We start from the raw sequence: 16166 nt of genomic DNA, 5'->3' as shown, positions 1-16166 counted from the left end.
AATGGCTCTGTATTTGCATGCATAACACTGAATGCCATTAAAAGCAATTAATTTATTGCAATACACTTTGGGATGCGATGAGATGTTTTATAATGCAAAATATTGCTTTTCTTTATTTCTATTAAATCCAAAATCAAGGTATGAAACTGATACATCCTGATTGACTAACAGTTCACCAGTATAAGTTCAGTTCCCTCAATCTATCAGGCTCACTAACATCCACAATCTTCTTCTTCCAAAGTTCAACAATATTGTTTAAACAACGGCAACTCGTATGCGTTTAATGCAAGAAATTATCCTAAGAAATCATACAAGAGCAAGGAGAGAATTTAGGAACGGTTGCCGAAGGCAGTCAACAAGAGGATTTTAAAAGACGAGAAGCAGCAAGACAAAGAGATATATATAAGGAGGGAATTCCAGAGAGTAAGCCCAAACAGCATTACCATTAACAAGCATAAATTGAAAATAATTAAGCAGGAAAAATGAACCGAGATCTGACATGCCTAATTTTCACTCATTCAGCAAGCCAGCCAATTTTTTGCTTGGGTTTTGTACTGGCCCATCAGTTCGCAGTTAATCATATTACAATTAAACCTGATGGTGGTTTAGATAAAGTAAGAAGGAATTAAGGTGGAATTTTTCCCATAATAGAATTATGGAACAAGTTACCAGTCAATGAAAAGCATAAATCGGCTTGAGGTGATTAGACGTGTTTCTGGAGAGAAGGCAAAGCGGGATAGGGTGAGGAGACAGATTGTAGGCCTATCTAGCTTGTTGGACCCAATGGCATTTTTTTGTACTTAAAAAATTCTCATTTCCTTATCTATTCTTAGAATTATTATATGCTCAAATTATAATTCAAAAAGAAAAAAGCAATGGGCACGATTTTTCTGACCGAAGCGGGTTCAGTGCGGCTGGGGTCGGTGGTGAGGTCCAAAGCCGCTGCCGGCTCCATCTCGCTTTGTCGAAGTGCTTTTCTGTTGATTGGGCTTATAAAGCCCACCCAACGAGGTTCCCGTCCAATTAAAAGGAAGTGGGTCTGATGACGTCATTTGATGATGCATCTTCAGCCGGATTCCTTAAAGGGACCATGTCTAAATCTATTTTGACAGTCGTGCTGTCAGTGTTCTACAGCAATGAGCTGCTGTAAACACTGACAAGCACTGCACAAAGGTGCACGGCTGCACCTAAGCTCAAATGGAGGGAGTTCCAGCACGCAGGGAGGTTCTCTTCCCTTCCAATGGGCGGAGGGACCTCCCCAGGAGACCAACGCAGCTTGGTTGCACATTGCACAGGAGGGCACAAGCAGGGATGTCGTCAGAGGGATCTGGAAACAGTGGCGCAAACCTTTAAATGATCTCAGTACATCACAAAACATAACTGAAAAGCCACACTCAAACTCAATCTGCTGTGCCACTCATCACATCCCCATCATTCTGCCATCCCTTCCCTACTCCTACAAATCCTTATTCACACCAACTTACCTTGCACCTCCACCCATCCCTCTCTCTCTATCTACATTATCACTTCCCTATCTCACTAGCCACCCCTCTAACTCACCCTCATCCTAGTCCAATCATAAGGGGTAAGCCATTTAGGACTGAGATGAGGAGAAACTTCTTCACCCAGAGAGTGATGAACCTGTGGAATTCTCTACCACAGAAAGTTGTTGAGGCCAATTCACTAAATATATTCAAAAAGGAGTTAGATGTAGTTCTTACTACTAGGGGGATTAAGGGGTATGGCGAGAAAGCAGGAATGGGGTACTGAAGTTGCATGTTCAGCCATGAACTGATTGAATGGCGGTGCAGGCTCGAAGGGCTGAATGGCCTACTCCTGCACCTTGTTTCTATACCAACTAACAACACACAAGAGTAGGCACTTGGGTGTTTTGGCCAATGTTCATATAAATTTTCTATTAATGTGTTGACAAATATTGAAATTTTTACTTTCAACACTTTGTGTTCTTGGACACGTTTGTGTCTACATTTTGGAAGTGGCTTAGTGAGTTGCAGTGAATGGAGAGACATACCACTCTCTGCAATGGTGATGAGTATGAAAGGAATGGCTTGGGCATCGTTGGGATGCTTTACGGTGTTGGTGTAGGGTGGTGCCAATCTGGTGCATCATGTGGGAGCCAGGGTGTACAGAGTCAAGTGAAGTAAATCTGGCCATGGTGAGGCCATCTCTGGCGTCCCGGGCAGCAATGTGGTTGGGTGCTGATGCCCACTGTCCTGTGCAGCATCAGTTGATTGTGGAAAAGGTTGGTGTTGTTGTTGGTGCAGCTGGTGTGCCTGGTGATGCTAGTGTTGGGGCTGATCGTGGGGGATTCTGAGGACCAAATTGAGATTTTTTCAAGAGCACTGATGCTGATGGAATAGATGGCAGGTGAGGTTGAAATGACAGAAATGATCTGTCAATGGTGAGAAAGGTTGTTCCAATGAGTTTGCTCCAAACACTTGCAAGCTGCATAAAGCTCAATCTGTTTTTCAAATGCAGTAAGCATCTGCTTCTAACCTTGGAAAGTGGATACCTATGAAATGGGAGCTTTTATAGACCATTTTCAGCTGTCAAGTTCAAAAATCCTCCCATGCTGATGCAACACCCGACCTCCTTACATGACGTTATCCCTGAGCAGCGGGGAAGCCATTGGCGAACTCCTAAAATCTAAAGGTGAGCTTAAAATAGTTTTGAAGTGCCTGTTAACAAGCTCTTAATAATCTATAATTGCCTCCCCTGTCACTTGTTTCGGGTCTGTTCAGCGCTGACAGACCCGACACCTGGGAGACTAGCATGGGGGTGGGTTGACAGTGGGGTCCTAAGGCACTGTCAATCATTTCACAGCTGAACCGCCTCCGATCCTGTCTTCTCAGCACAGGTAAAATTCCAGTTAATGTATCAATATGAAACTTATAAATGTGTGAAGAACGATTTGAATACAGACCGGTATGAGAAACTTCTTCACTTCCTCTAGAGCATGTCCCATTCTTGCATAGGCCTCCGATGGTGGAGCAAATACTTCAATCAGTACATGCAAGTCTTCATTAAGATGTGCATATTTAGATTCTCCACTCTTCCTTAGTTCCTCTTCCTTAAAAAGATGAGAAGTAGAGAAACAAAGAAGCCTATTAGCCAGCTATTTAATCCATCACCACAACAACATCAGATCTAGACCTTCAAAGTGACTGCTGACCATACATTCAACTGTACTTTTTTCATACACTCTTATTTAGTATATACTGCATTTGGTAACATTTGATATTTTATGCTCTCTACTGCAGAAACTCTTCAAAAAAACGATGGAATCTATCCCTTTTACATTCCAGGTTGGATTCCACAGCACTGAAAAACAGACAAATAACTTGGGATGTACAAACTTTCCAATATAGAGCTGTTTGAAAGCTATGGCCAACACCATTTTCTCACAGCAGTATCTTTCCCAATGGTAGATAATTCGGACGGTCAGGAAAGGTAATAGTCTCTGCGTCTGGCGGCAACCTCTATTATGACTGTTGCTGCACTCAAGAGTGCAACGCCAACTCATTTACTTTACAGCTTTGTCACTGATGTTACAGGAGCTCGAGAGAGATGTGGGCATTTAGCATTTATTAAATCCAAATGAACATTTCCTCCCAACATTTTTAACTGCACAGAATGCAGATTCAGCCAGACGGCAGCAGTTTCCTTAATACCATGATGCCACTCTCATTGAGCTGGTACTGCCAGTTACATGGAATCCCATGAAAGCCCCAAGATTATGTGCTTTCAAGATATAAAAAGTAAGCCTTGCTCATCGAGCTGGTACTGCCAGTTACAGTGGAATCCCATGAAAGCCTCAAGATTATGTGCTTTCAAGATATAAAAAGTAAGCCTTGCTCATCGAGCTGGTACTGCCAGTTACAGTGGAATTCCATGAAAGCCTCAAGATTATGTGCTTTCAAGATATAAAAAATAAGCATTGCAGACCCAGGAGAACAAAAGGAACAAACTTTCTAACACTAACAAAAGAACTCGCTTTTTCCTCTCCAGCTAGTATACAATGTCCACAGCCTTCCATTATCTAACACAATTATACAGTCTTAATTTGGCAATCTAGGTAATAAATTTACCTTGGAGGACTTAACAGTGAAGCCCAATCCCTCTCTCATCCAACATTTACACTAGTGTACTTCTCAGCAGAGGTCATAGGTAGCAAGCAATAGTGGAAACCTCGGCTGAATTTTCCACTCACTAACATTTGGGTGCTAAGGACAGATTTATCAGCCAACTGCAGTCCTTGTTGAGACTGCTTAACTCAGCACATCTGGTCTGTATGTATTACAAGGCACTGCCGATATCCCACCACACTGTTGGATAAGTAATCCTCAACTTTCCAATTTAAAAGAACCTTTTGAAGTTGAAATGGAAATAACACGTTTTCAAACAACAACACAAATCAAAACTCAAGTTGTCATTTTAATTCCCCCAAGAAAACATTCCTTTTTTTCCATCATTGGCTTGTTACAATCCGATAGAATGAGAAATGAATCAACACTTCCACTGGATGAAATTACTTCTTAAAATGTGCAGCATCCAATTTTATTGGCCTGCATATAAGCCTTTAAGGATGAATTTTGAAGAGTATTCTTTGAACAGAGCTGCTTTTTAAGCATGTTTGTGATTTAAAAAAAATAACATTTCTATACTGGTGTGAGAAAATTTCAGGCCAGAACTAACATACTGTTCTATACTTAGTATTCAGAGCCTCTGCAACTGCACGCACACACAGAAACAAAGTTAATTTCATAGGGCCCAATTTTGGCCATGACTTGCATCAATTTTATTGGAGTAAGTTGTTTTTTCTGGCGTAAGTTAAAAAATGTCATTTTCCCCCCAAAATTTGCTCCAGAATAAGTCAGTTCGGTACGATTTTTTTTAGTTGAGTTTTTTTTTTCAAAACGGGACGTTCCCAGACACTTACGCCAGTTTTAGCCATTTATGCCACTTTGGCCAGCTAAAACTTACTCCAAATCGACTTAGGGCAGCGTATGTGGCCAGCTCTGAAAAGCCTTGCGGGCAGTTAAGAAATCGGCGCAGGTTAGTACATTTAAAGCACCAAGACTTACAAAGCACTAAACAAAGCACAAAATTAAGCATTCAATAACAAATAAAAAATAGAAGTGCTACCTTTATACCAGAATCAAGTTTTCTTTTTAAAGTTCCCACCCCCTCATTAAAACACTCTTTCTCCCTTCCACCCACCCCATCAAAACACTCTTTCTCCACCCCCCCCCATCAAAACACTCTTTCCCCAACCCCCCCTCCCCAAACACTCTTTCCTCCCCCCACCCCCTGCGCGCCAAAACTCTCCTCCTCCATCCCCCAAATCTCTCCTCCACCCCCCATCAAAATTCTCAAGCACAACCATCAATAAATAAAAAATAAAAAATAAAACTGAAGTCCTATCTCGGCCCGGGAACTCAGCGGGCCGGCCGGCCGGTGCGGGAGGCCACTCGGCTGGGGATAGGGTGCAGCGAGATCGGAGTATCCCTTCGGCCGGGATAGGGGCTGCGAGCATCCTGTCCTGCTCACAGCCCGCAGGACGCACTGGGGGGGCAGGAGCATGTGCGCAGCTGCCGGCAGTGCTTTCTGCGCTGGCCTATTGCTCTGCCCCCCCACTTCACAATGCACGCCACACTGGGACTCCAGGGACTTGGAAGAGCGGTCAGGATGGGGGCGACTTTTTTCCAGCGCGCAAAGTCGGTGCACTTCAGGTAAGTGCGCCGTAAAAAAGGGGTTGGACAAAATTGAGCCCATAGTTACCACAAATATAAATTAAAATAAACATTTAATATCAAATTTGCTGGTGACTTCAATCACAATCTGTCTCTTGGATGAAAGTTTTTTTTAAATAGATGGAGAGATGCAGTGATGGAGCATTTCCTTGACAAGAGGATACTTTTCAGTTTCCTCCTGTTTTGCTCCTAGTCGTCTTAGAATTGCAAATCTGTAGTTGACATAAGCTATCCTCAAAAGGAGCCTTTGGGTTTTTAGTGCCACCAAAAATCTTGTGGACTGCCAAAGAGATGTTAGGATGGTGCACTGGATAAATGCCTACCTTATGTTAAAAAAAAATATCTTAATAATACAAATAATACAAAAACATTTCCATACTCCAAATAGTTAAGAACACTATAGGAGCCTGATAGCGAGTGTTGAATCAAACCAGGTCGGGGCACGGCCTCATTTGAATAAATAATTGCAGAATCCTGTTCGATACCCGGCCAGATTGACCACCGAGATAGCAAGCGGGAGTGGGAATATGACTTCAGCCGGAGACCATGGGAATGACCTGCAATAGTCAGTAGCTGGTGGGGATTCCGTCGCATCGTGTTGGGAGGAGAGGCCAGGTTTGATTTTCAGTCAACAATCAGGGGAATGCTAGTGCAAGAGATTCCCTGAAAATCATGGGCATGCCAGGGCTGAGGAGACCCAACAAGTCCTTAAGGGACCTATGGGGAGCACACCTGCTCTACCTGGCCAACAAGGATTTCAAAGACAGGCAAAGTTTTAAAACATGTTGGGCCTCTTCTGGCCAGTCGGCGTCTCCCGGGGGTGTGTTGTTGCTGCCGGACAGCCCCTACTGGACTGAAAAATTACATTGTGGCCCTGATGACATCATTGGGCTGCGACTAGGATTTTAACTCCTCACACGACCCTTTCTGCCCATCCGGGGGGTTAAAAATTGCGGCTATTATATCAGAAATAACTAGAAAATGGTGTACTTGATTGTATTCATGAATGGGTGAAATGAAAGTCTTTCAGGATATTTTAAAAAGACAGCCACAAACACGTACATTATCATCCTTTTGTATTATTACAGATATCTTTGGTATCTAATTGAGTATTTTTGTTTAAATACTGAGTGTCAGTGATATCATTGTAGGCACTGATTTAGAAGGGTTCCTGATACCTGACTGTGCAAGACTGAATTAGCCTACACAGTTGATGGCAAAGCAGACCCCAGCTGTAACTACGGGCTAAATTTTCCTCCGCGATACTGACTGACCTGGATTTCTTTCCCTTCCACCCCTGCATATAAATGACAGCAGGGAGGAGCTCCGGGTGCCTGCCTAGTTTCCTTCCCTACCCAGCTGTCAAGATGAAGGATCACCGAGAGGATTGGCGGAAGACCCTAGGGCAGCGGCAGCAATCCTACTCTACAGAATGTTGGAAGGAAATGGTCTCGTAGTGTGCTCTTCTCCCTTCCTTAAGGTGCCTATAACTCTTTACTTGGTTCATGAAAAGCCTTTACTGAAATTTTAAAAATAAATCTGCGAGGTTCTTTTTATCAATTTAAATGTGGTTCCCTCCTTCCAGTGCTGCAGTGGGTGCAGCATTGCCAGATTTTGTTTCCTAGCAACATCGTGCTCGCTGTGTGTCACGAATATCCCCCAGAGCTGGCCCTGCATCGATAAATCAACACTTATCCACCTACATGTGTCAGGGTCAGAGTGGCAGGCAGAAATCCAGCTTTACATTTTTAATAATGCTAACTCACACTATAACAAGCAATAACCTTTCCCTGACAGCACCCTTAATGTCAACACCACTCATTATTTGGACAAAAAATATATATAAATAATTGACAATGTACAAAAAAAGGTGAATGCTAATATTAAGCTTAATTCCCTGCAACTTGTTGATTTTCAACTAAGATTCTCATGGTGATCCTCGATCTTTAAACTTTACAGATGTTATTTTAAATCAAAGACAAGTGCTAATAATCTTAAGACAGTTGTAAGAAATTACTACAAGAATGGTGCAAACTAATCTTCTATTCTATTTACTGCAATTAATATTTCAGAATAGTATGTCAGAAATAATTTGAAAAAACAGGAGGGGAAGGGGGGGAATGAAGAGGGAAAAAAGTGCACCGATAAAGTCGTTTTGAGCTAAAAATGTTACCAAAACGTACCTTTGCTTTGTCCCGCATGGATCCTTTACCCAAAATGGACATTTTTGTCAGCGTTTCTTCCTGTAACCTCTTCAAAGAATTACCACGTGGGCCCAACAGTTTACCGACAAAGTTAAACTGCAAGTAACGAAGAAAAAAAAAGTTGTATTACTGCACAGATAGTTATTAGAAAAAAAATACCCTGGAGGTCAGTGACTTATCAGTATAGTTAGTGCAAGATTCTCTTTAAAAAAAATCAAGTATCAACCCAGAATCCCCAAACTCTCCTCACTCAAGAATTAGTTGCTTGCCATTTTTTGTTCTCTATTTCAACCGGTGCCAGTAAGTTTCATCTCCAAATAGCATAGATTTGAAAAAGAAACCAATAGGTAGGGAGGGGAGCTCCAGATATGCATTTCTATTGATAGTGATATTTTTCAGAAGAGAAACATTTTAGAATCACTTCAAAGCAAAGTTTTTCCCATTTTATTGTACTGAAATGTATTCTTGGCTCTCATGGTGATCTGTAACTCATCAAAAACTTCAACCCTAGATTATGCATGGTATAAGCGAGGACTAGACTTGCGGGTGAAAGACCATTTCTCATTCTCATGCAGTTTTATGTCTTCTATCTTTTACATGACAGGTTTTTAAAATTTCACACCTCTAGATCTATGCCAGACATTACACCAAATGACAATATTACACCTGCATTATGCTAACAGTTGCAGGCTATGGTTGCACCTTTAGCTGACAAAATAAGTGAAAGTACAGCCGAATCGCACTCTAATTTGGCTGCTTGTTTCTCCTGCATCAGAGTCTCACCCAAGTAGGTGGCGTGCTGTAGGATTGCTCAGTTGACTCATATGCAACATTGGAGCTGACAAAGCATTTCAACAACCAGAAAGTATAAGGAACGATGATATTAACAAAATAAACCCCACCTAATGGCGCAAGTTCAAATGCCTTACAAGATATGGACAATACTGGTAAGGTCACGTTCATTGATAATCCACAGCTGTCCCAAGATGCTGGTGGTGACCCTTCTTCTTGAACCACTAAACTCAATGGGTTGGATATTCATTCTGATGCCGCCTGATCGCGCCCAGAAAGGGCAGAATGGCTGTGGAAATGGGTACCGCCCGGATGGCCAGCTTCCAGCGCCCCAAAGGGACATTTGATGTCGGTTCTGTGGAGGCGCTGAGCAGGACTGCCCGGGAGCAACACTGTTGTGAAATTTGTTTGGAGCGGTATCTGTAGCTCCCTATAGTGGGACCATCTGGGAAAGCGGGTGGTCCAACCTGTTCTGTCGGCGGTGAGGGAAGGAATGACTACATGAGGTAAGCGTAATTGTTTTTTTGTGTTTTATTTTTGCAATTTATCTTTATGTAGGGTGAGCAAGGGATTGGGATTGTTTTTGTGTTTTTTTTTGCGATTTAATTTTTCCCAGGGAATCCTCTCTTAGGGCGCTCTGAAGCCGGCTCTTTAGCAATGGATTTTCAGTTGCTCAGCTGGCCTAGTGCCTAAGAGAGGTGCGGAATGCCTCCCTTATAGCACTGCTCCACACTCAGGACCCAGCTGCTGAATTTTGTGGCTGCAGACACAAACCATTTCCCAGAGCAAAATTTACCGCCCCGTCGCCATTATCGCCCGAAAAAGCTTCACTGAAAATCCAGCTCACAGTAGCGATGATGCTTTAACGATGGATTCCTCTGGGAATCCCATGATTTTTACCCCAAAATGGTGAAGTAATAGTGATATGTATCTGGCAGAACGTTCTGTGACTTGGAGCGAAACTTGGAAATGATGCTGTTCCCACAACGTTGATGTCCTTATCCCTCTCGGTAGTGGAGGACACAGGACTGAGAGGTGCCATCAAAGCAATCTTGTGAAATACTATGGAACATCCTGTAGGTAGCATATATGTAATCATAGTTTCCTGAATGAGGGGTGGACCAATTATAAACAAACTGCTTTATTTTGAATGGATGTTTAAAAAAAAATTGATCTCAGGATGTGGGCCTCGCTGGCATTTATTGCCCTGTGAAGATAGTGGTTGACCTCTCCTTAAACCGTTGCATTCCTTGTGGCTATAGCGCCCCTACGATGATATTAGTTTCCCACATTACAACAGTGACTACACTTCAAAAAGTACTTCATTGGTTGTAAAGAACTTTGAGATGGCCGGTGATCGTGAAAGGCGCTATATAAATACAAGTCTTTCTTTCTTTAGGGAAGGAATTCCAGGATTTTATTCCAGCGATGATGTCCAAGTCAGGATGGTTTATGGGTTGGAGGAGAAGGTGTTCCTATGACATTGCTCGCACCTTGTCTTCTTGGTGGATGAGGTTACGGGACTGGGAAATGCTGTCGAAGTAAGTTTGGTGAGTTGCTGAAGTGCTTCAGTGATGGAGGAGGTGGGTAATCAGTTCAATGCCAGCAGCACTGATCAAGTTGACTGCTCTGTCTGGGATGTTGTCAAGCCTCAAATGTTTTTGCAGCTGCGCTGATCCAGACAAGTGGCAAGTATCCCACTGCATTCCTGACATGAGCTTTGTAGATGGTGGAGAGGCTTTAAGGGGGTGAAGACGTAAACAATCCATCAGAGTATCCAATCTCTGCCCTGCTTTTGTTGCCACAATGTTGATATGGCTGGTCCATGCAGTTTCCGGTCAAATGATGTTGGTGGAGAACTCGGTGATGGTTGGGTTGTTGAAGTCAGGCAGAGGAGCTCGGCTCTTTCTTGCTCTAAATGGTTATTGCCTGGCACGGTGCAAATGTCACCTACCAATTGTCAACCCTAACCTTGATGATATGAGCTGGCATGGACTGATTCATTATCAGGTCAACTGTAAATGGCTCTTAACACTGAAGAATCATCAGCAGACAGCTGCACTCCCTATCTTATAATGGAGGGAAGATATTTTTTTTATTCGTTCCTGGGATGTGGGATAATGTCCATCCCTAATTGCCCTTGAGAAGGTGGTGGTGAACCGCTGCAGTCTGTGTGGTGAAGGTACCCCCACAGTGCTGATACGGATGGAGTTCAAGGATTTTAACCCAGCGATGATGAAGGAACGGCAATATATTTCCAAGTCAGGATGTCGTGTAACTTGGACGGGAACGTGAAGGTGATGGTGTTCCTATGCACCTGCTCTCCTTGTCCTTCTAGGTGGTAGAGGGTGCAAGTTTGGGAGGTGTTGTCGAAGAAACCTTGGCGAGTTGCTGAAGTGCATCTTGTAGATGGTAGACACTGCAAACATGATGCGCCGGTGGTGGAGGGAGTGGATGATCAAGGTGGTGAATGGGATGCCAATCAAGCAGGCTGCTTTGCCCTGGATGATATCAAGTTTCTTGAGTGTTGTTGATGCATGCGATCTGTATCGCAAATGCCGGTTCTTGGCGCCTGCACATCGCGTGCCGAGAACGGGCATTTGTGAGGCCTCTTCGGGTGTGCGCGCACATTGTACGCACCCAGAGAAACCGCAATTTACGGCCCATTAAAGCACATGTGGAAGGGAAATTTAATGACTCATTTAGCATTCGCTGATCCACTGTACCAGTAACATTACCAGAATCACCAATTTAGTTAACAAATCTCGACAACCAAACAATCTAACTCTTTGTTTTGAACATGGCCTTTTAGAAAGTGAGCCCAATTGCATTCACTAAAAGCGCTTTTGCACTAGAGTGTGCCCAGTGGCCAATGTGCAGTTCTTCCTTGCTGTGCCTGTAAATATAAATGGTCCACTTTCCCGGAACCATTGATAATGCTGGTCTACAATCTGTTATCAGGTTAAGCCTCCTGTTACAGCAAAATAAACAGGGGGAGCCTGTTTATTTGCATATTTGTTCCAAACATTCAACTTTAAGATTTGTATTTAAATCTAATTCAATTTTTTAAACAGATTATCTCTTTCTCTGGTGTGAAAAGTGAAGCTTTTATCATTGCAGTTAAACATGGGAGAATTTAACGAGGTTACATTACATAGAATTACATAGGATATACGACACAGAAACAGGCCATTCGGCCCAACCAGTCCATGCCACAATTATGCTCCACTCGAGCCTCCTCCCGTCTTCCTCATCTAAATCTTTCAGCATAACCCTCTATTCCCTTCTCCCTCATATGCTTATCTCGCCTCCCTTTAAATACAATTATACTATTCGCTTCAACCACTCCTGTGGTAGCGAGTTCCACATTCCCAACACTCTTTGGGTAAAGAATTTTCTTCTGAATTCCCTATTGGATTTCTTGGTGACTATCTTATATTGATGGCCTCTAGTTATGCTCTTCCCTACAAGTGGAAATATTCTCTCTGTATCAATTCGATCAAAACCTTTCATAATTTTAAAGATCTCTATTAGATCACCCCTCAATTTTCCTTTTTCAAGAGAAAAGAAACCCAGCCTGTTCATCCTTTCCTGCTATGTATAACCTCGCATTTCTGGTGTCATCCTTGCAAAATTTCTCTGCATCCTCTCCAGTGGGCGACCAGAAATGCACGCAGTACTCTAAGTGTGGTCTAACAAAATTTCGATACAGCTTTAGCATAACTTCCCTACTTTTCAATTCTATACCTCTAGAAATAAACCCGAGTGCTTGGTTTGGTTTTTTATGGCCTTGCTTACCTGTGCCACATATTTAGTTTATAAAATGTTTTAACCTGCATCTACTGTTTTCATATATTGATCTTTCTCTTCAGTGTTTTGATAGATGCCTTAGAAAGCACATGATTGGGCTTGAGACAGACAGAGAGAGACAAACAAGGTGATGAAGACTCCAGTTCTACGATTGTTCATAGCATCACAGAAATTTACAGCACCAAAGGAAGCTATTCGGCCCATCATGTTCGTGCTGGCCGACAAAGAGCTATCCAGTCTAATCCCACTTTCCAGCTCTTGGTCCATAGCCTTGTAGATTACGGCACTTTACGGCACTTCAAGTGCATATCCAAGTACTTTTTAAATGAGGGTTTCAGGCAGTGAGTTCCAGACCCAAACAACCCTCTGGTTGAAAAAATGTCCCCTCAAGTCCCCTCTAAACCTCCGACCACACCTAGTTATTGACCCCTCTGCTAAGGGAAATAGGTCCTTCCTGACTACTCTATCTAGGCCCCTCATAATTTTATACACCTCAATTAGGTCTCCTAATGATACCTGAATAACATTTCTTCTTTGTAATTTAAAGGACAATAGTTGGTAACTAAGAACTTTAATTTGCACTCTCCACTTTGAACCATTTAAGAAAAGACGTCCATGAGGGTTAAGGGAATTAAGAAAGATCAAAAATGTATTTAGGAGATAAAACAGAAAGGGATAAAGAGCTAAGAATGCAAACATTCTGGCAAAAGAGCAATAATACATAGAATTCAGTTGACAAAGAAGCACATGTATTTTCTAAATAACAACAACTTGTATTTTTATGAATGTGCTTATTTGTATTACCAAAATGGTCAACATGCTCCATCCCTTGCTTCTGATTGATCTTGTAGTGTATGTATGCACCTTTAGTAATGACTCCACAAGGCAGGGTATGATACTTAAACTGTGTAGACCTGTAGTCCTTTACTTGCAGCTCCAGAGTGAGGACAACAAGCTGTGTGTTCCTTTTTATACTGGGTTACTTGCAGTGTGCAGGTAACCCGTAGGTCTCCAGCAGCAGCACCCTCTGGTGTACAGGCAAGGTGTGTACAGTGTAAGGGTATATTCAGTGTTGCATAACAGTGTTACAGACATCACACAATAAACAGGCATGCATACACAACAATACTTCCTCCCTAAGCATTTTTCATATCCTTATTGTCATGCCCAGGGGAGGAGATCAGTGGTGGGCTATGGGAGGTTGTGGAGGGGAAATGTATGAGGCCAGCCTCAAGCACACAACGCTCATCCCAATTGGTGGACAAGGAGCCCACCCAGTCTTGTGGCCCTGCCCACCAACCCACATCAGAGTGTATACACACCACCCACTGCTGCCGTGGCTACCCCCACCCCCTCCCGAGGGATCCCACAAGAGTAACACCCACATGGTCTGTGTGTGAGGGAGGGGAAATGTATGAGGCCAGCCTCAAGCTCAGGGGTCACACCTGGTAACCACACAACCCTCATCCCAGTTGGTGGACAAGGAGCCCACCCAGTCTTGTGGCCCTGCCCACCACCCCATAACAACAGTGGACAAGGAGCCCACCCAATCTATTGGCCCTGCCCACAACTACCCACATCACACAGTAAACAGGCATGCATACACAACAGATCCCCTTGGAGGATAAGCCACACCCTGAAGTTTCACAGGAATGTGTCACTGGAACTGCCCATCGCAAGGTGACTTTGCAAGTTGTAACTCGATCCACTTTGACTTCCTGAAGCGATAGAGGACAGAGCCTCCAGAAGACAGCAAGGGCCAGCCAAAGTCCCGCATCCCTGCGCAAGTGCATGCCTCCCCCAGCCAAAGTGCCTGACCCTAACGCAAGTGCATCCTTCCCCCCCCCCCATAGATGGGGCATTGTGTACGGATTGTTAACAGGTTTATTGAGTATGAAGTGAATAGTGACAGTCTCGTGACTTCTGGATATCATTCACTCCAACGATGTCCCTTGTAGGGGGTTGGAAGAATGTGATCCGTCTTCCCTGAGTTCCCTCTCTCCCCTACGATCCCCCCTCCCCATCCCCGTGTCTCTCTCTCTCACCCTTGTCTCTCTCTCCCCCCCGCAGCCTCTCTCTCTCTCTCCCACCTCCCCCACCGCCTCCCCCACCCAGGCTCTCTTTCTCTCTTCTTCCCCCAGGCTCTCTCTCTCCTTCTCCTCCTCCCCCCGCCCCCCCCCCCCACCACCTCTCCCCCCCCACCACCGCTGCTTGGGACTCGCGGCTCACGGGGGGTTCGGGGCTCAGCGGGAGGCTTGGGACTCGCAGCTCAGCAGGAGGCGTGGGGCTCAGCGGCCCGATTGGAGACTCGGGGCTCGCAGCTCAGCGAGTGGCCCGGTCGGCGATCGGTCGGAGGAGCAGGCTTGCGGAGGAACAGCAGCTCGATCGAAAAACCCACGGAGCAACAACGTGGTCGGACTGATCGCAGGGTCCCACTTTCGGGTGGGAGTCATTGGAGGCGGAGTCTCAAAAGGACGGCAGGCGCAGAATGACAGAAATAGTACAGTACAAATAGTCAGTCCCTGTTTTTATCGTGCCTTTAACGTAGTGAAATGACCCAAGGCGTTTCACAGGAGTAGCAAGAGATAAAAAATGTAATTTATTCAGGGTTTCCCGTGAAGGCCTTGCCGGTTTTATGAAATTTTTCCGCCTGTTTTAAAATGCCTTTAGGAAGTAATAGTGAAATTTAAGTTGGGAAATCTCCATGTTAATTATCTAAGGCGCACTTTCTCTGGCCACCCAGTATACAACCCCCATGGACCACATATGCTTCTGTGAGTTTTAACAGACTGGTACTAGAAGATAGCTGGAAATGTGGTTAGTCCCCAAATACACTAGAAATGCTGATATTAACGCCTGGGCCAGATCTAACTATTACCATCCCAACATTTAGTTCAATTTAGGAATATTAATGTCAGTAGATATAAAAAATGAATGTAAACAGTGTTTGAAGATATAAAGGACATAAATTTACTTCAAATTATTTGTATCACACATAAAAAGACTGGCAGACATAATTTTCTACTATTTTCTCCAATTTTCCCCTAAATGTCGACTTCCTGCTTTTTTGATCTCTCCACAAGAAATGTGCCAATTTTCTAAGAAAAAGAAACTGATGAAATTTAAATTTCTTCCTCTCCTGAGAAATTAATCATATTAAAAAAGGACTATTTTTCAGCAACAACAGAAATTATACAACTATGGGTAAAGAGCAATGTTAGCACTGACGATATGATACATTCTGCATTATTGCATTCTGATACAAGAGTTAGCTGAGTCTATTTGGTCAGGAGATGTCAGCAAATGTGATTATCATTTTGGGGAAGTGAGGAATAAACAGCCAGATTTAAAGACAGGTTATCAAAATTACATGGCACCTCCCTGACTAAACCTGCAATGTCTCGAATGGCAATTAAGAGGGCACTTATATACAAATCCAATTCGGTAGGGAACACTACTTTCATTACTTTGGAACCTCCAGTACTCTGTTTTTCTTTTTAAAATTCCTTTATTTTAATTAGATTGCTTGAAAATGTGTAGCTACCCAAGACAGCCTAAAGGAATGATCCAATGTAGATTAGTGCAG

The 16166-nt window shown here is 43.5% G+C and overlaps 1 protein-coding gene across 4 annotated transcripts in view; it reads right to left on the bottom strand.

Moving 5' to 3' along the window:
- The window catches only part of LOC139277237 (KH domain-containing, RNA-binding, signal transduction-associated protein 3-like), a 403185-nt gene that overhangs the window by 153330 nt on the left and 233689 nt on the right, over positions 1-16166 (bottom strand). For 3 of the 4 annotated variants that reach the window (XR_011596058.1, XR_011596060.1, XM_070895430.1), the window contains exons 3-4: positions 7958-8074; positions 2945-3091 (exon numbers count right to left, since the gene is read on the bottom strand). Coding sequence is in view for 1 of the 4 variants with exons in the window: in XM_070895430.1 (XP_070751531.1) it covers positions 2945-3091; positions 7958-8074 (264 nt within the window). In the remaining 3 variants the exon portion in view is untranslated. Of the gene's footprint in view, positions 1-2944; positions 3092-7957; positions 8075-13384; positions 13507-16166 lie in introns of those variants that run through there. The other variant, XR_011596061.1, reaches the window with a different exon arrangement.

The sequence above is a fragment of the Pristiophorus japonicus genome, chromosome 1 (genome assembly GCF_044704955.1).
Source record: "Pristiophorus japonicus isolate sPriJap1 chromosome 1, sPriJap1.hap1, whole genome shotgun sequence".
Taxonomy (NCBI): Eukaryota; Metazoa; Chordata; class Chondrichthyes; family Pristiophoridae; genus Pristiophorus; species Pristiophorus japonicus.
Note: the sequence above shows the minus strand (reverse complement) of the source record. Positions and strands in the feature narration are given on the sequence as shown.